At 37.0% G+C, this 20,695-nt stretch overlaps 1 protein-coding gene across 2 annotated transcripts; it reads right to left on the bottom strand.

The window, feature by feature from the left end:
* Nucleotides 1–2,036: 2,036 nt before the first annotated feature.
* On the bottom strand, nucleotides 2,037–7,901 carry LOC114309138 (F-box protein CPR1). Of its 2 annotated transcripts, none has more exons than XM_028254837.2 (2): nucleotides 7,718–7,901; nucleotides 2,037–3,515 (listed from the first exon to the last, which is right to left on the bottom strand). In XM_028254837.2, the coding sequence occupies exon 2, from the start codon at nucleotides 3,510–3,512 to the stop codon at nucleotides 2,274–2,276; it is 1,239 nt and encodes a 412-aa protein (XP_028110638.2). In that variant the 5' UTR covers nucleotides 3,513–3,515; nucleotides 7,718–7,901; the 3' UTR covers nucleotides 2,037–2,273. The 2 variants fall into 2 exon arrangements, with proteins under 2 accessions (XP_028110638.2, XP_082750717.1); XM_082894591.1 differs by having other exon boundaries at nucleotides 2,037–4,334; nucleotides 7,718–7,876.
* Nucleotides 7,902–20,695: the final 12,794 nt, after the last annotated feature.

Genomic DNA, 20,695 nt, shown 5'->3' with positions numbered 1-20,695 from the left:
CTGCATGTAAAGAATAAAACAAAATCTATTAAGAAAGGAAAACCTTTTGTTTTGAGAGAAAATGTTTCCACAAAAATATTCTTGAGAATGAAAAAAAGAAACTTTTCGGATTGAAGAACCAACTAAAGAAGGATGACTTTTTGAATTTAAAATCAAACAGATAGTAGAATGAAATATGTAAACACCAAGCACTGATAAAAGATGAATTTAAAATCAATAAAAAAAGGGATCCACAGATAAAGAAACAAAGAGCTTTCTCTGACTCTCCAACCAGAGTTCAGATTAAACAAAACAGACCATCTAAGAGTTGATTACATAACCAGAGATTCATCAACGAAACAAAGAAAAACAGAGAAAAAAAATGTAATAGAACACAGAGCTATATGTCTCCCTACTCTACTCCAAAATGTGCTTTCTGTTTGTCTTACCAAAAACAAAAAAACACAAGCACTCTCTATCTAAATACATACACTTCATCCTATAAGAACATGTCATGGAAAATGATAACAGAGAATTTCTTTGTTTTGATAAATCTCCCAAGAAAGTTTCTTGACAAAGAAAAACTTGACTTTCACATAAAATTTCTTCCAACGACTAATTTCTCTGGAAACAAACAGAATTTGATAATCCAAGCAAACGAAAGAAACAGAAGCATCAAAACTAAAATAAGAGCTAAGGCTAATTACATACAAGAACTTAATCAAAACATCTGATCACAGAAAAAACCAGCATTCTTGCAAAGCAAAAATGGGGTTTCACATATCATGGAACAGTAAGAGACTTCAACCCATCAAACTACTCGATTTCTAAGATGGAAAAATGGATGGGAAAGAGAAAGAAAATGATGTTTACCATAAAAAAACACAAAACATATATGATTGAAAGCTAAAGGTAGAGGTAGACAGACATCCCGAGAATTTTTTACCAAAACTCCGCTTTTAGATAGGATAAAAGTCAGTTTTTTTTTTTTTTTTTTTTTTTTTTTTTTTTTTTTAGAGAAATGTGGGGAAAAAAAATGGTTGGTGTAACTCAAAAAAATTTAAAAATTTAAAAAATTGATTTTTAACCTGATTATCAAAATAACCAAACGTTCTCTTCGCTTTTGATTCAGTGAGGGATGAATGATTTGAGTGACGTGATATTTTTTTTTCTTTATTTCAAAAGAGGAAGGTAAATAGGTAATTTGGTTTTTTATGGTGAAAAGACAAACTTTTTGTAATTTCTTAAATTAGAGGGTAATTTATATATTTTATACATTTCAGGACAATAATTGTAGTTTATTCTTTTTGAAAAGGGTCAGTTTAAAAAAAAAATACTATAAGGGCTCATTTTCAAATTTAAAATATTAAATTAATCATTGAAAATATTTTGAGGATGTGCTTGGTGCGATTCGGACGGTTTTAAAATAAAATTATAAATTGAATGACAGATTAGCGGATTGACAAATTGCTGTTTAAACAGTTTTGAATAGCTTGGAAGATTAAAGAATATTCTAACCAATTCTCAAACCTTTGCATAGTATATAACACTAATTTACATAATAATTTTTTTTATATATATAACTGTTAATTTGTAATAAATTTCCCATATTAAATCTCTTTCACACTTATTTTTACTTTGATATTTCATTATAAGTTAAAATATATATATATATATATATATTAATTATAACGGAACAAAACGACTTTAAAGATAGATTATAAATTTTAAAATTTAAACCACGATTAGCAAATAGAACGGTGTAGATTGATGCAAATCGAAACGATTTTAACAAATTGAACGATAATTTGCACGACTCTTAAGGGTCAGAGTGTGAACTTCTCAGGACAATTTTTGTTTATATCCTTAATGCAAGAAAGTTTTATTATATAATGAAGTTTTGATCAAATTAATTTATTTTTTTGTCAAAAACTTAATTTCAAGACTAAAAAAAGAGAAGAAAATCTACAGCTTAAAAACTGAACCACAATTTTTCCTCCACAACATTTTGAAGTCAATAATACAACTATTAACAAACATGATCAAACTGAAAGAGAGACAGAAACCCCAAATGCATACCATACCATAACAAGCAATCATTCACCTAAACCGACATTCCAAATATAATACAATGGTCGGCCATTTTTTCACAAGAAAATCACACACTACGAAGCAATAAACATAAATATGTCTAAGACATCATGCCTAGACAAGCCACTTTTGGGCTTAATTACCAAGTTCATGAGCTTTATTACATTGACAGCAATAAAAAAGGAACGACACGGGGTGGGTACCTACCACAAGGCTCCCCCAAGACTCTCCCATGAAGCAAGGCAATTCACATGAGGCAAGTAAGAGCCATTATGCTGGACAGGTCGTTTTTCCATCTCAACCTTTCTCATTGCTTGAGCTTCAAAATCATAAGCATAGAAAGAGTCTCTGTATCCCTTGAACACCATTTCCCGACCATGCCTCAAAGTCGAAAGTGGAATCAAATCCACTATTCTATCATCGGTGGTTATAATATGCTGCTTTACCCAATCTTCCCCCTCTAATCCCTTCAATATCCACGCCTCTATTCTATTCCGTGTAACATGGGTCACAAAGCTTAGAAATCCCCCAACCTCAACCAGTCTATCACTTATGCTGCTGCTAACAGGAAGAGTTTTTGTCTGAAACTTTTCGTCGTCAATGCCCATAGACACTAGGTAATTGCAGTCATGTTTGGCTGGGAGCCAATGCAAGGCTCCAATGGCCGAAACAGGTTTGTATATGAACCTTCTAAGTAGTCCCAATGAAGGGCCATCCACAGCCCACCATGATTTCCTATTAAGGCTCAGTATCTCACAACCAATATATCCACTTTCATCTCGAAATAAGTGTACCACTTTATATTCTCTCGTCAAGTGGCTGAACACGAACCCATATGACTCATCACGGGGAACAATAGTACCTAGAGGGAGTCCGACAAGCTTCCTAGTAGCAGGGTTCATGACTAGTAACCCTCTGTTCAGTTCACATTTGGCCAAAATTAAACCATTACAGGTTGCCAGGATATCCTTACAACCACTTATGTTTGACTCACTCACCTTACCCATTCCGTCTTCTACCTCCAAGAAATTGATGTAAGGTTTAGGTGCTTCATTAGTTAAAAAAATCGAGTCATGTTTTGACGGAGAAAGCTTGGCTTCAATAGAGAATGTCTTGGGCCTTCTTTCAGGGACTGATTGTAGAAAGATAAGAACAGTTTCAGATTGACCCATGTGAGCTTCAATGAAATCAGGGCTGTTAATCAAATTAAACCATGCCTTGCATACAAAACTTGATCTGTGAAGAGATTCCGCAGGAAGTAGAAGAAGAATCTTGAAAATCAAGTCATAAGGAAGATGCGCCGCCTGGTTACCCCACTTAATTTCTGGTTTTTTATTGGCAGATGCCCTCTCTTGTACCGCTCTTAATAAAAAGCCTGCATCCTTTTGTGAGAGTTTGTACCGCTTGCTTTCTCTCATCAGGGGATCCTTGCTTGCCCTCATGTTCTTGAAGAAATTGATACAGTTAGAAAAACAAATAGAACAATCAGTAGATAATTTTCTAATTGGAACAGCAGACCCATAATAGGACTGTTATTAACTCTATTTAATGAGATGATGGTGTTGTGATGAATATAGATAACAATTGATAATCAAGGAGTAAAAATATATCTCATCTCTAAATATATCAAAATAATTTGCATAAATTATACACAACAAAATTTATTTCCTAAATTGAAATAAGATCATGCAACTGCACTGTTTTGTAAAATGTGAAATGAATTTCTAATTTCAATACATTCTTTATATAACAAAATAAAACCAGAATCCATTTTTGCAATTAAAATTTAGGTAGGTAAAAACATTATCCTCCGAGCCCACAACAAATTGACATTAGAGAGCACCAGGCAACTCAAAATATTGTCAACCACAGTTGGTTTCATGGAGGACCAGCCTGCCAGGGTTATAAAAAGCTTGCTAACATGTAGAAAATGGGATATAGGTTTTGCTCATTGAAAATGGTGAAAATTGGCTTGGTCTTCTAAGTAATCGGTTGCTGGAACTTCAGATCAGTGGTTACTGGAAATTCTAAGACAGCAACCAAATACCTAAGGGTGAAAGAGTTCAAATAAAAGCAAAATGGCAAGAATATGGTTAAGGCTGATTAGGGGTTTGGTAGAACAGACCTTTTTTTTTTTTTTTTTTTTTTGGTGATAAATCAGCAGAACAGAGTTTTGGGCTCACAGGGAGGCTCTTCTGTGGCTGTAAACATTAACTTCTGAGAACAGTAACTTAACTCTCTTTTCTTTTCCCACCTTGAGTTCCCTAGAAATCACATCCTAAGGTCAGGTTGCATCATATACAACATAATCTAATACCCAATAGTCAACTCTATTAAATATAAAAATTAATAGAGATTTTTATAGCTTGCTAGATTCTTCCTACTCCTAATAGGACAAGATCCCACAACAAGAAATTTGGAAATTTTAAGAATTAAGACTGGTATAAACCACACACAAATGAAAAATAAAAATTTAAATATATATACACCAGCCCATGGACAACAATGAGGGAGATTGATGCGGATATGACCCATAGGATTAAGACACCATGACTATTAGACCAGCGATGTTGTATGGAACGAAGTGTTGGGCAACCAAGAAACAACATGTAAATAAATGAGTGTAATTGAGATGAGAATACTAAAATGAATGTGTAACAAGACTAGACAAGACAGAATTAAGAATGAGTGTATTCAGGAATGGTAGGAGTAACACTGATAAAAAATAAGTTGAGAGAGAATCGATTGAGATGGTTTGGTCATATTCAACGAAGACCAACAGAGACAGTAATAAAGAGATGCGATACTATAACGGTAGATGAAAGTGTTAAGGGATGGGGTAGACCTAAATTAACGTTGATTAACGTTGTAAATAGAAATATGGATCTCTTAATTTGACTAACGAAATGGCCTTTAATAGGGCCGCATAAAAAAGAAGGATTCATGTAGCCGACCCCATTTGATGGGACTTAAGGCTTAGTTTGGTTTGGTTTGGTTTGATTTGGTTATATACCAGCCCATGGACTAGTACTACAGTTGACATCCAACAACTAATAAGGTTCACAAAACCCTAACTTCTAATAGTCAATAAAACATAAATAATTGGGTAAATTTCATAGAGTTCCATTGAGGTTTCTGATAATTACAACCTACAGGGACCTCCTCAAAGTTTCTAAAATTACAATGCCTTCCCTTGCTTTTATTTCAATATATACCAACCTTCCTTCCATTATCCAGACATTAAAATTTAGTGATGTCAGCAAATTTGGTCGATTAAATACCAAAATTAACCTTGACAAACACCCTTAGCCAAAAACCTCTCTCTCGCCCCTCTTCTTGACCGATACAAATTCATGGTTGGGTTGATTTTGTTTCAAATGTTTCATTGTCTTCATCGAAACTCACTGTTTACAGAACTTGAAATAGCTCCTATTGTCAATGACCTCAAATACAATGAAACAAAGAAGAAAAACACCAAGTACAAAGAAAGTTGCAAAGCCACAAACCATGGGACAGTGTCTCTGATGAACAATGAGTGACACCCAAAAAATGAAGAGACCCACAAACATAATTGATGAAAAAGATAACTTTCGCGTCAAAGAATCCCAACAAGGTAATGATCCAACAAGGTAATGATTACCATACCTAAGGCTAAGGCGACACAACTAACACAACAAAACATCATCAATGCCCACAGAGGGGATGCTAAGTAAAAGGGGTAAACCAAGAAGCATGAACACCTCAAAATGGTTGTCGTGTCCTTATTCGACATGTAAGGATACTGACACGGCGCGACATGAATATCCACATGTTGAACGTGCCACTTGGCATGTCTGAGGACACTTCACGGACAAATATGTTTTGTGTTTCGGCACATCCCAAGATACCTTTGTGAGTTAATATAAACATATAGTTCGGAGTCAGAGTAAAATATATGGAAATAAATAAGTGAAAAATAACAAAAATACATCCACATATAGATTCATGCCTTTTATATCTCTGTGCCCTACATCCGTATTCATATACATAGTAAATAAAAACATTTGTCTTCATCTCAAGATACATTCGTATGCAATATCCCTGCCGTGTCCATGTCCTAAATCGTTATGTCTTGTGTCAATTGCTTGTGCTTCTTAGGGTGTAAAGAAGAACAACATAAGAATTAAAAAAAATTACTAGTGGGCAAAGATAGAATGATTTGAGCTAGCTGTGATGATGACTATAAATACATAAACTGGAATATAACAAGAGAGGCACTGTATGAATCTAGCCCATGAAGATCGAAAGAATGATGGAAATTTATCAGTATGCAAAAAAATGATATATCAAGAAAGAGCCTACAGTCTAGCCTTTTGAATTTTAGTTTTACATGTGCAGAGATTAGGAAATTTTTTGGTGATAAACATCTAGATAGCTCACCCACCCTACCCTTCAACCGCGACTCTCCCAATCATTAATGGAATTTATCACTATGCAATAAACAGATATCCAGAGATAGACTAAAGTCTACGCACAGATTAGGAAGTTTCAGAGGGATAAACATCTGGATACATCACCCCCCTCCCCCACCCCCACCCCCACCCCCTTGAAGTACCATTCTCCCAATCATTAATGCCAACGGCCAAAACCCACCACCACTAATTCATCACTAAGGCAGTAGTGAGGTTCGAACAACTCTCTCTCTATATATATATATAATTATACACAGAATTAGAGATGCATATATGTATTAGAGTATGATGTTGAATATTATATATACATCTGTGTATCTATATGTATGTATATATAGAGACCTTTGTGTACAAATTGAATTTAAACTTCAATGGGATCACATAGAAATTCTAGCTTTCTCACAAGATTAATTAAAGAGTACAAGGAAAGAGTGGTGATGAGTGCCCAAACAGAGATGAAGGGAGAAGAGATGAATGACGGTGACGGCATTTCCAGTGTGACACGTGGTCTCTACATAAGGGCATTTTTGTCTTTTAAAAATTCCAACTTTTAAACCTGAATAGTGTTTTTTATTGTAACAGTTAACTTAGACATTTTAGCTTCACTGTTAACACTGAGACAGCTCTGGCCGGGGAAATAATTAAAATAGCAACAACTAACCTACAAGTACATTAATTTACACTCAAGTTGAACCAAGACTTGAGTACAATTTACACGCAGCGCGCGTATCCTATATATGAAATTTGCACTCTATCGAGCCATTTAATTTGTCTATTATAATGAAATTTACAATTGGGTAGTTTGCAAAATTGAAGTCATACTTGGATAAAATTTCGCCGACAATTCTCTTCCCTTACTTTTGACTTCATTTCATGTTTCTATGTGCTGAGATGAATATATACTTTTTCATATCCTAATTGCACTTTCTACTAGAAGACAGACAATTTGTTAGCTTTATGGTTTTTCACAATTCTTCTCATTTTTCTCTGGTAGTGAGAATTACTTAAAGGGTTATCTTCAATCAATCTTTTTGGCACCTAAACATACTCAATTTGACATTGCAATTCAACATAGAGACCAAAAAGGAAACTAATTAAACGAATATGAAACGAATTGTGATCGTATACACACATATACTACAAAACAAAACAGAGGGATGTAAAGAAGAAGAAGAAGAGAGCAATGAGCGAGGTACCTTAGTGGATTTCTGTTGTGATCGAAACCCTAATTCAGGCTTGGGGGTTTTGGTTTACTCAAGAGACGTTGACGATCAGAGAGAGAGAAAGAGCACCCCCGAGTGTGTGTAGACCCACACACAGACAGTAAAGTGGCTTTTTCAAGTGTTGCGGAAATTTCTAGGTTCCCACGGTTGTTTTTCTATTTACACCACAAAATTTAGGGTAAATTATTACCAATCCTCTCAGATTTGTTTTTCTAGTTCTCTTTTGATAATTTAAATTATTTAATTTGTAAAATTTTTAATATTTATTATCTATTAAAAAAATTAGTTTTATCTTATAATTGTAATTTTTTTATTCTATCGTATTTGTCTTTAAAAAATATAGACGACAAGTATATTTTTAAAATAGATAATTTATTTTTTCAGAGATAAATGGGATGAAATAAAACGATTATGTTTATCAGATTGACTTATATTTTTTCATAGATGATATACATTAAGGACCCCACAAAATGAACAATTTTGATCATTAAAATGAGACTTGTAATAGGCTTTATGAGTCCCTCAAGTTCTCTCCTACTGAGATCTCTACATGAGAAAAATCCAATTCAAATTATAAAGAGCGAATTAGTTAATTTGGAGTTTGTATCACTTTAGTCTCTGACCTTTCAATTGTGATATATTTGACCCTCAATTTGAATCTCGTTTCAAATAAGGATAATTGAATGCACTATTGCACCATTTCAATGGCAAAGTCATCAATTTAATAAAATATAAACTAGTTTGACAAAAATAAATATCCAAAAATATTTTTCAATTTTTAAAAATTATTTCTACTCACCAAAGATAAAATTATAAAAAAATAATAAATCTTTTACATTTTTATTCTTTTACCAAATTAATTTTTAGTATGTGATTGGATAATGATCATGTAATGAGTGGTTATTTTTGTTGATTTTTTGGATGGTTATCATGTAATAGATGATTGTATTTGTTATGAACAAATATTTTTAAATAGTTATCAAGTAATGAATGATTATTAAGCTGTTAATATGTAATTGATATGTTTAATATATGATATATTTTTAGTTTTGGATTTTTTTGATTTAATAGATTGGTTTAATAATGACATCAAAATTGTCGTCATATTTGACTTTTGAAAAAATAAAAAATAATTTAACGAAAATAAATACATATAAAAAAATATTTTAAAAAATTATTTCTACCCTCCCAAAAGATAAAATTATATAAAAATAATGTGTTTTTAATTTATTTTTTTTACCAATTTAATTTTTAATTTCTTAGAAAAAAAAAATTAAAATAAATTTTAAAAATCAAACAAAACAGAACTTTATAACCAATAAAGTTTTAACATTATTAATTAAAAAAAAAAGGCATTACATTTCAAACAACACACAAGTTAAATTAACCAACATAAAATAAGTTGTATGACGACTTTTATAGCGATCTCGGTTTTTCTCGTCATTTATTTTATTTCGGACTTAGGTTCCGTAGTGGTTGGTTGTGGTCTATATCTTGTTTCCATCCTTTAATTCTTTATATTTGAGTTTTAGGATGTGTTGGGTAAGTTTAGAACAGGTTGGTTGGGTGTTGGAACATATAGTTGCTGTCCAGATTTTGGCTTCTTCGCTCGAGCTAAGATTTTGTCGCTCGAGCGAGCCTTGGGTTTCTGCTTCTTCGCTCGAGTGAAGATTCTTGCGCTCGAGCGAGCACTCTTGCGTTCGAGTGTGCGTCTGCATCTAAATTGGACCTGAAGGTTGGTATTCTTCGCTCGAGTGAGGCTTTTGTCGCTCGAGCGAGTGAGCTCTATGTTTTATGTTTCTTCGCTCGAGCGAGAACTCTTGCGCTCGAGCGTGCTTCTGGATTGTAGACCTGAAGCTTCGCATTGTTCGCTCGAGCGACGCTTTTTACACTCAAGCGAGGTTCTTTTGTGTCTGGTCGCTCGAGCGACCACTTCTTCACTAGAGCGAGGTTCAAATATATCAGTTAACAGCAGCGGGTTATACATTACTTTTTCATCATCTTTTTCATCCAAACCCTTGATCTGGCTGCCTCTCTCTCTAAACTCTCTCTCTCTCTCTCTCTACAAATACTCCATGTTCTAAGAGTTTTCTACCATTATCCCTTTGTAAGAAAGTTAAAGCTTGGCTTGGGCTTCCCATTGATCCAAAAATTTGTGGATTTGGAGCATCTTGGATTTCACTCTTCTTCTCCTTTGGGCTCCTAACTTTGAGGTAGGGATAATCTACTCATTTCTATGAGTTTTGACATAAATGTTGGTTATTTCATATAGATGATGGTGTTTGGGAGTTTTGGGAAAGTTAGAGTTTGATTTAAAATTATAAAATAGGGGTTCCTTGGTGTTGGGTTCCATTGTGAATTTGAGGTCTTGAAAAGGGGATTATTTGTATATAAATGATGAATTTGAGCGTTAAGATTGTTATTTGAGAAAGGGAAAAAAAAATGCCCTAATTGGGATTAAATGAGTTATTTGCCAACTTAATGAAATTAACTAAGGGAATTTATAATTGGATTGGAAATGATGAAATTGGGTGGAAATGTAATTGAATGGTGTAGTTGGATTGATAAATCGCTCACCTATGGAAAATGTATTGATCTGTTTGATAAATTTAATTATCTGCTGAGAATAACTGTTTTGGGCTATCAATGGAGGATAGCCTTGATTGTTATAGAATTACATGATGATTAAGTAAATTGAAACTAATCAATTGGAATATGTCATTGAATGTGACAGTTGGAATAACACACTGAGTGTGTGCATTAATTGATCATTGTATATGATGAAGTGTTTAAATACATTGCATATGTATCTTTGTTTGGGAGGAGATAAGGGATGTACTCCATGGTTTGAGAGGAGATAGGGAATGTACTCCACAGTTTGGAAGGAGATAAAGAATGGACTCCATTGATAATTAAGTTGGTCGGAGTGACCAAGGTGAAAGTCTCGAAACCTTTTATACATCTGAATGATGTTAATAATTGAAGTGTTGATAATATGAGTTGTAGTCTCATTTTGAATTATAGATAATTGAGGTGTTAATAAGATGAGTTGTAGTCTCATTTAAATTGTTTGGCTAGCTAATAAACTATGTCTATGAATTGATTTGGATAATAAATGGAAGTGAATTGAGATACGATTATAAATGTTGATTAATTTTGGAAATGGGATATGTTTGTTATAAGTGTTGATCATTTATCGAATGCTAATGTTTTAGTTATTTCTCATATTTGGTTTAGCATGTTTCTATTGGGTTTTGGCTCACCCTACTTGGGACACTATTTTACAGGTGCAGGTGATATGCCGCCTCCAAGATAGCATGGGAGGTTTAGAAGTTGAAGACTATCTTTTTGTTATTTTGTTGATGTTATCTGTAATTCTAGGGCAAGGGCTTAAGATGTAAAGATTTAGAACTCTCTTTTGTGGTAACCAAGTGTTGACTTGGAAAGTTGTAAGCTCGTAGAGCATTTACATTTGTTGTCAACATGTAATACTTTTTTGTTAAGAATACTCTGATAAATGAATATATTTTATTTTCCTATGTCTATAGATATTATAAATGATTGATTTATGCGTTTATTTTGAAGGCGTGATAACTTGGTATCAGAGCGTACCGGGTTTGAATACTTTGGGTACGTGGGAAGTGGTGAGTACCACAATGTGTTTGTCTCGCTTGTTAGAGGCTTAAATGTAATGTTTTGTGCTTATGTGATAACATGTTTATATGACTATATGGGTATGGGATTTAGTTTCTAGGATATTGATTGGATCCTTGGGTTTCTAGGAGTCCTGTTGGAAAGGCACTTGATCACTGCCGTTTCTAACTGGAACTCTAGCAACACCACAGGACGGTTATTATCCGGAGATGAAATTCGTAAGTACTTATGTGATTATGTACTTATGTGGAGTAACTTACAGTTGTCCAATGTATTAGGACGTGAGTGAAATAGCTTCGGCACATTTTTGAATGTGCTAATCCTTTTGTTACCTTTATTAGGATGTTAAGACGAGGACGTGGTGGTAGGCGTGGTAGGCCTAGGAGGCAGGAGATGCCTATACCAGATGAAATTCCAACACAGGAGAAGGGAGTTGGTCAGGCCAATGTGGCCGAGCCAGTAGGTCAGCAGGCCATGAGCGCCTTAGCCCGCGAGATGGCAGGAGCATTGAGGGAATCCATGGACATTCTCAGGACTAAGAATCAAGTCCAAGCCCATGTAACTGAGGCAGGGCCGTCTTTTTTGAAGAGAGAGTTTTTCCGGTCGAATCCGGACGAGTTTTTGGGTGATCCAAAAGAGCCACTAAAGGGTGATGAGTGGCTTGAATAGATGACGAAGATGTTTGAGATGCTCGGCATTAAAGACGAAGGTTTACGAGTGACCTTGGCGTCCTTCCAGTTGAAAGGAGATGCAGGTCAGTGGTGGAAATTGTACAAGGACGTATTAGAGGGACTTTGGAGGCTTTCGTTGATGCCTTTCAGGAGAAGTTCTTGCCTCCCACTATTAGGGAGAAGTTGAGAGACCAGTTCTGTCAGCTCAAGCAGCTGAATACACCAGTGGCAGAGTTTGAGGCCACCTTCACTAGCTTATCGAGGTTTGCACCAAAGTTGGTGGCGACCGAAGAGCGTAGGTGCTTGGAGTTTGAAAAGAAATTGAGGACTGGACTCATGTTTCGAGTGGTCGGGTCCGTGATTAGGGAGTATGGGCGCCTTGTGCAGGCTGCAGCCCATCTTGAGACTATTATGCATACTGAGGAGAAGAGGATGAGGGGCTCCGGGAGGAGCCAGGATAGTTAGGGGGACGGTAAGAGGCAGAGGGGTTCTAACCCTTAGCAGTCCCAAAGAGCACATTCTAGATCTACCTTTTCAGTACCGAGTTCAGGTTCTAGGAGAGGCGGTCAGGGAGACATCACATGTTACAAATGTGGTCAGCTGGGCTACAAGTCTCCAACTTGCCCACAGAGGGGAGGAAGGCAGAGAGCAGCTTCTTATTCGGCTCGTTCTTAGAGCCAGAGGTAGGGCAGAGGTCAGCCGCTCGCTTGTTATCAGTGTGGGCAAGTGGGGCACCTGAAAAGGTTTTTCCCGTAGTTGAGTGGCACATCTGGTGCATCTGGTTCGAGACAAACACAGAGTCATCAGCCAGCTCAGTTAGTTCAAGCCTTAAGGGCCAATCAGGGAGCCTCTTCAGCTCAGTCTGTGCAGCAGTCTTATGTTCCGAGGGGTGAGCAAGTAGATCAGAGGCCTACAGGGTACGTGTATGCTGTTACAGCGCCAGATCTTGTACCGGCTCCATCAGTAGTGAGAGGTACTTTTTTGTTTTACAACTCGGTTGCTAATGTGTTAATTGATACGGATGCATCCCATTCTTTTATATCTTCTGCTTTTGCATCTGTTTTGGGGCTGGAGTTGGCACGGTTAGCATCTCCTTTTTGTGTAGTATCACTTATTAGGCGTGAGTTGATTTTGAAACAGGGATGTCGAGGCTGTGATATAGAGGTCGCCGATCGTCGGCTTCCCTTTTCTTTTGTATTGATGGATATGTCTGGGTTTGAAGTGATTTTGGGTATGGACTAGTTATCGTCATACCGAGCTATTATAGATGGCTACCGTCAGAGGGTTACTGTATGTACCTTGAGCGGTGACTGTTTTCATTTCTTGGGAGATCGGGTTGGTAGAGTCTTACCACCGGTGTATGATCCGCAAGGACGGAGTGAGCTTAGTTGTCTTCTCGCTAGCTGTATGAGTAGTGAGTGTGATGAGACCCAGACTGAGTTGCCCAGAGTGGATTGTGAGTACTCGGACGTCTTTCCCGAGGATCTTGTTAGTTTACCACTCCACCGAGAGATTGAGTTCTCTATTGACTTAGTGTCTGGCACTGCATCAATTTCCATGGCACCGTATCGTTTTGCCCCAGCCGAGTTGAGTGAGTTGAAGATTCAACTCCAGGAGTTGCTAGATAAGGGCTTTATCCGCCCTAGCACTTCGCCATGGGAAGCAACGACCCTCTTTGCTAAAAAGAAAGATGGGGCTTTGAGACTTTGCATTGACTATCGAAAGTTGAATCGGGCTACGGTTAAGAACAAGTACCCTATACCTCGTATAGATGACCTGTTTGATCAGTTGAAATGATCCCGCTGTTTCTCTAAGATAGACTTGAGATCGGGTTATCACCAATTGAGGGTCAGGGAGGAAGATATCCCGAAGACGGCATTCCGTACGCGGTATGGCCACTATGAGTTTCTAGTGATGCCTTTTGGGCTCACCAATGCACCGGCTGTGTTTATGGACTTGATAAACCGGATCTTCCGGGAGTTCTTAGATCGCTTTGTGGTTGTCTTCGTAGACAACATTCTGATTTATTCACCTTCTGAGGAGGAGCATGATGAACACTTGTGAGTGGTGCTTGATTTGCTTAGAGCCCATAAACTGTATGCTAAGTTTGGGAAGTGTGAGTTCTGGCTGAAAGAGGTTAGGTTCTTAGGCTATGTGGTATCCAGGGAAAGGGTGTCTGTTGATTCATCCAAGATAGAGGCAGTGCAAGATTGGGCACAGTCTAAGAGTGTCTTTGAGATCCGTAGTTTTCTGGGATTGGCCAGTTATTACCGTCGATTTGTAAAGGACTTCTCCAGGCTAGCTTCGCCTTTGACTAGATTGACGTAGAAAGGGGTCAAATTTGTATGGAGTGAGACTTGCGAAAATTCGTTCCAGGAGATTAAAGTTAGACTTACCACTGCTCCAGTCTTGATTAGTCTGGAGAGGGGTTTAGGTTATGCAGTGTATTGTGACACCTCACGAGAGGGTTTGGGTTGTGTGTTGATGCAAGAGAGGAAAGTAATAGCCTATGGCTCGCAGCAGTTGAAAACACACGAGAGGAACTACCCTACTCATGATTTAGAGTTAGCAGCTGTGATTTTTGCCTTGAAGATTTAGAGGCACTAACTTTATGGTGAGAGATTCGAGGTGTTCTCGAATCATAAGAGTTTGAAGTATCTGTTTACACAGAAGGACTTGAATTTAAGGCAGAAGAGGTGGATGGAGTTCATAAAGGATTATGATTTCGAGTTACATTATCATCCGGGAAAGGCCAATGTCGTGACCGATGCCCTTAGTAGGAAATCTATTAGTGATGTAGCTTGTATAACCATCCGAGAATGGGAGATTTTGGGTACTCTTGGCGAGTTTGACTTGCATCTGTTTGAGTCTGCAGCCTTGTTTTCTGTAGTTGCACAACCTACACTTGTGAATCGAATGTTAGAGGCACAGAAAGATGACCTTGAGGTAGAATCCCTTCGAGAAAAGATCTCCAGTGGGAAGGTAGAGAAAGGTTTGACTATGTATCCCGACCTAAGTGTGAGGTACCGAGACCGCTTGTTTGTGCCGAAGTCTTGCCGAGAGGAAGTACTCCGAAAGTTTCACCATTCACGCCTTGCGATGCATCCAGGAGGTACAAAGATGTATCATGATCTGAGTCGCCAGTTTTGGTAGAGGGGTATGAAGAAGGATGTGGCGGTGTTTGTGTCGAAGTGTCTTACTTGTCAGCAAGTGAAGGCCGAGCATCAGAGGCCAATGGGTTTGTTACAACCCTTGACTATAGCCGAGTGGAAATGGGAGCATGTCACGATGGACTTCGTTATAGGTCTTCCGAGGACTTAACGGGGTAGTGATGTCATCTGGGTGATGGTGGACCGGTTGACTAAGTCGACGCACTTTATTCCTATGCGCGTGAGAGATTCAGTAGATCACCTTGCCAACTTGTATATTCGGGACATAGTGAGGTTGCACGGAGTCCTAGTGTCAATTGCCTCAAATAGAGATCCGCGTTTTACTGCTAGGTTGTGGCAGAGTTTGCAGAGTGCCTTGGACACTAGATTGACTTTTAGTATGGCTTACCATCCTCAGACTAACGGGCAGTCAGAGCGCACCATTCAAATACTTGAAGATATGTTTCGAGGCTGTGTCCTTGACTTTAAAGGGTCACGGGAGAAACACTTACCCTTAGTGGAGTTTGCCTACAATAACAGTTTCCAATCAAGTATTGGTATGGCACCATTTGAGGCCTTGTATGGCCGACTGTGTAGATCTCCTGTATGTTAGGCCGAGGTGGGTGATGCACCTTTGTTGGGCCCGGAGTTGGTGCGAGTGACAACAAAGAAAGTGGCACTTATTTGTAAGAGGCTTGTTACAGCCCAGAGTCGCCAAAAGAGTTATGCCGACCGTAGGAGGAGATCTTTGTCATTTGAGGTGGGTGATCACGTCTTTCTGAAGATATCACCTAGGCGGGGTTTGATGAGGTTTGGGAAGTATGGGAAGTTGTCCCCTCAGTTTATTGGCCTTTTTGAGATCCTTGAGCGGATTGGGGAGGTTGCATACCGTTTAGTTTTACTGCCGCAGTTGTCCAGAGTGCATGACGTATTTCATGTTAGTATGCTTCGGAAATATGAGCCGGATCCATCACATGTGTTGGATTGGACTGACTTAGAGGTAGATAAGGATGCTTCGTATGAGGAGAGACCGATACGGGTCTTGGATAGGCGAGACCAAGTCTTGCGAGGCAAGATGATTCCCTTGGTCAATGTATTATAGAAACATCATGGAGTTGAGGAAGCAACTTGGGAACGTGAGTTGGAGGTCCGAGAGAAATATCCGGACCTATTTGTTGATATTTGAGCTTATGTTGAGAATTTTGTTTTGCTGGTAAATTCTAAGAACATTGTATATGTTTCGGATTATGGAAGTATTGAAATTGTTGCATACGTTTCAAACAAAAGAGTTTAATTTAACATTGTATATGTTGAATGTATTGTAGAAATGAAAATATGTTTTTAACATTGCATATGTTATGAAATTGTAGAATATGTGTATTGGGATTTGTAGGAATTCAAAAGAATGCATGTTGATAATGCATATTGAGCTATGTTGCTAAGTTGTTCTCTTGAGAAGAGATAGAATGATCGATAGTGGATCATATTGTTAAAGGTTGTATTGTAATCATGTTGAGTATTGAAAAGATCATAATTTTGAAACTAATATTTGTAATTTCGGGGACGAAATTCTTTAAGGAGGGGAGGTTATAGCAATCTCGGTTTTCCCCGTTATTTATTTTATTCCGGACTTAGGTTCCGCAGTGGTTGGTTGTGGTCTATATCTTGCTTTCATCCTTTAATTCCTTGTATTTGAGTTTTGGGATGCGTTGGGTAAGTTTGGAATAGTTTGGTTGGGTGTTGGAACATATGGTTGCTGTCTAGATTTTGGTTTCTTCGCTCGAGCTAGGCTTTTGTCGCTCGAGCGAGCCTTGGGTTTCTGCTTCTTCGCTCGAGCAAAGATTCTTGCGCTCGAGCGAGCTTCCTTTGATGTGTCTTTTGGCTCGAACGAGCACTCTTGCGCTTGAGCGTGCGTCTGCGTCTAGATTGGACCTGAAGGTTGGTATTCTTCGCTCGAGTGAGGCTTTTGTCGCTCGAGCCTCGCTCGAGCGAGCGAGCTCTATGTTTTGTGTTTCTTCGCTCGAGCGAGAACTCTTGTGCTCGAGCGTGCTTCTGGATTGCAGACCTGAAGCTTTGCATTGTTCGCTCGAGCAACGCTTCTTGCACTCGAGCGAGGTTCTTTTGTGTCTGGTCGCTCGAGCAACCACTTCTTCGCTCGAGAGAGGTTCGAATATATCAGTTAACAGCAACGGGTTATATATCACTTTTTTATCATCTTTTTCATCCAAACCCTAGATCCGGCTGCCTCTCTCTCTACAAATACTCCATGTTCTAAGAGTTTTCTACCATTATCCATTTGTAAGAAAGTTAGAGCTTGGCTTGGGCTTCCCATTGATCCGAAAATTTGTGGATTTGGAGCATCTTGGATTTCACTCTTCTTCTCCTTTGGGCTTCTAACTTTGAGGTAGGGATAATCTACTCATTTCTATGAGTTTTGACATAAATGTTGGTTATTTCGTATAGATGGTGGTGTTTGGGAGTTTTGCGAAAGTTAGAGTTTGATTTAAAATTATAAAAGAGGGGTTCCTTGGTGTTGGGTTCCATTGTGAATTTGAGGTTTTGAAAAGGGGATTATGTGTATATAAATGATGAATTTGAGCCTTAAGGTTATTATTTGAGAAAGGGGAAAAAAATGTCCTGATTGGGATTAAATGAGTTATTTGCCAACTTAATGAAATTAACTAAGGGAATTTATAATTGGATTGGAAATGATGAAATTGGATGGAAATGTGATTGAATGGTGTAGTTGGATTGATAAATCGCTCACCTATGGAAAATGTATTGATCTGTTTGATAAATTTAATTATCTGTTGAGAATAACTATTTTGGGCTATCAATGGAGGATAGCCATGATTGTTGTAGAATTGCATAATGATTAGGTAAATTGAAACTAATCAATTGGAATATGTCATTGAATGTGACAGTTGGAATAACACACTGACTGTGTGCATTAATTGATCATTGTATATGATGAAGTGTTTAAATACATTGCATATGTATCTTTGTTTTGGAGGAGATAGGGGATGTACTCCACAGTTTGGAAGGAGATAGAGGATGGACTCCATTGATAATTAAGTTGGCCGAAGTGTCCAAGGTGAAAGTCTCGAAACCTTTTATACATCTGAATGATGTTAATAATTGAAGTGTTGATAATATGAGTTGTAGTCTCATTTTGAATTATGGATAATTGAGGTGTTAACAAGATGAGTTGTAGTCTCATTTAAATTGTTTGGTTAGATAATGAACCATTTCTATGAATTGATTTGGATAATAAATGGAAGTGAATTGAGATACGGTTATAAATGTTGATTAATTTTGGAAAGGGGATATGTTTGTTTATAAGTGTTGATCATTTATCAAATGCTAATATTTTAGTTATTTCTCATATTTGGTTTAGCATGTCTCTACTGGGCTTTGGCTCACCCTACATGGGACACTATTATACAGGTGTAGGTGATATGCCGCCTCCAAGATAGCTTGGGAGGTTTAGGAGTTGAAGACTCTCTTTTTGTTATTTTGTTGATAGTATCTGTAATTCCAGGCCAAGGGCTTAAGATGTAAAGAGTTAGAACTCTCTTTTCTAGTAACCAAGTGTTGACTTGGAAAGTTGTAAGCCCGTAGAGCATTTATATTTGTTATCAACATGTAATACTTTTTGTTAAGAATACTCTGATAAATGAATATATTTTATTTTCCTATGTCTATAGCTATTATAAATGATTGATTTATGCGTTTTATTTTGAAGGCGTGACAACTTTGCCCTTGAAATAGAATGTTTCCAAAATAAACATCTTTGATTGTCCTTATTTGGAACAAGAGTTAAAATTTATAGTCAAATGTATCACAAATGAAAAGTAATGGACTAAAGTGACACAAACTCCAAACTACAGGGATTGTTAGTGTAATTCGCCCAATTATAAATATAGGAAAGACAATGGTATACACTCCTCAAAGAGTGTGTACCGTATGCACTTTATAATTAAATAAGAAAATGACATAATTTCATACTTTTTGAGTAATAAAAATAAAAAATAAATAATAAATAAAAATAAAATAAAATAAAATAAAGTCATAACCAAACAACACATGAAATATAACCAAATATTTCATGAATCATAACTAAAACAAAGTCATAACTAAAGAAGAAAATGGCATAACTTAAGAGTATTTATGGTAGGGGGTGTGTATAGTAGAAATTCCCTATAAATATACCTACTGAGATTTGTTTAAATTACAAATTATCTCCGGTGATTTTGAAAATTACATCTCGCCTTTTTAAGTTTCTAATTGCAAATTTAAGTAATTTTATTGTTGTATGAAAAAGCAATTAAAATTTTCATTTTTTCTGTTAATTCTATTAAATAAAAAATTGACAATAGAATATTTGTAATTTCTAAAATCAAAAAGAACAATTTGTATTTTAATCAAATCTTAAGGATGAATTTGTAAGTTACTCATCTACCACATTACACTCACCTCTTTAAAATTTAGAAAAGATACAATTAGTTCTACAATTTTGACATAATTATGGGGGTGTTTGGTAGAACTTAAATCTAGCTTATTTAAATTTTTAGCTTAAATTAAGGAATTGTTGTGTGTTTGGTGTAGCTCAAGTGATCAACTTTTAGCTTAAATTAAGTCAAAAAAGTGATTATTCTTTGAGTGAGAGAGGAGGTGCTTTTCGAATTCAGCTTAAGCGCGCAGCTGAAATTTAAGGAGCAAAATGACTTAAATGCCCTTCACACTTTCAAGTTATTACAAGTGTGCCATGTATATAAACCAAACTCACTCATTTCTATCTCTCGCACGAACCAGAGAGGCAATTTCCAGCGAGGGCGGTGATTTTCGGCGAACCTTTGCTCTCTTTCTCTCTTTCTCTCTGTGTTTGGATTCAGATCTATACAATAAAAGCATGACTAATAAATGATCTATCTTCGCTCTAAATCTGAATTCGAACAAATCTAAGGGAAGACAATCCATTGAGAGTGATAATTACCGCCCTAGAGAGGCTCGCGGTGGCGAAGGGCGACGGAAACCTAGCTTTCGACTTGGTGAAGAGTATAGGGAAGTGCGGGGAGTAACGATTTCAACACCTGCTAGCGGTAGTGGTATAATAGTGGTGGTGTCTGTAGAAGAGAGAAAGTCGTACAACAGTGGCGGTGTCTATGGGAGCCAAATCGATAGCCTCGATCAACGTCGGAGAAGACAAGAAGATGAAGATCTTGGCCTAGAAAATAAAGATGAAGATGAAGATGAAGATCTTGGCCTCCGTCGTCGTCCCCCATCCCCCATCGCAATCGATCGTGTGAGGTGATCTCAAACCCTAGCATCACTGTGACTGCCGGAGCTAGGGTTTCAGTGTTTTTTTTTTTTTTCTTTTTGGAGGCTTTCAATGTGTTTTTAATAAAAAAATAATAATAATAATAATTAAGCATTTTAGCCATTAATAAAATAAATTTTATTTAATTGATACTAAC

Source organism: Camellia sinensis, chromosome 11 (assembly GCF_055761805.1).
Source record: "Camellia sinensis isolate YWXY chromosome 11, ASM5576180v1, whole genome shotgun sequence".
Lineage (NCBI taxonomy): Eukaryota > Viridiplantae > Streptophyta > Magnoliopsida > Ericales > Theaceae > Camellia > Camellia sinensis.
Note: the sequence above shows the minus strand (reverse complement) of the source record. Positions and strands in the feature narration are given on the sequence as shown.

Excerpts from the sequence above, each read along its gene's own strand:
- LOC114309138 (XM_028254837.2), bottom strand. The coding sequence starts at position 3,512 with ATGAGGGCAAGCAAGGATCCCCTGATGAGAGAAAGCAAGCGGTACAAA.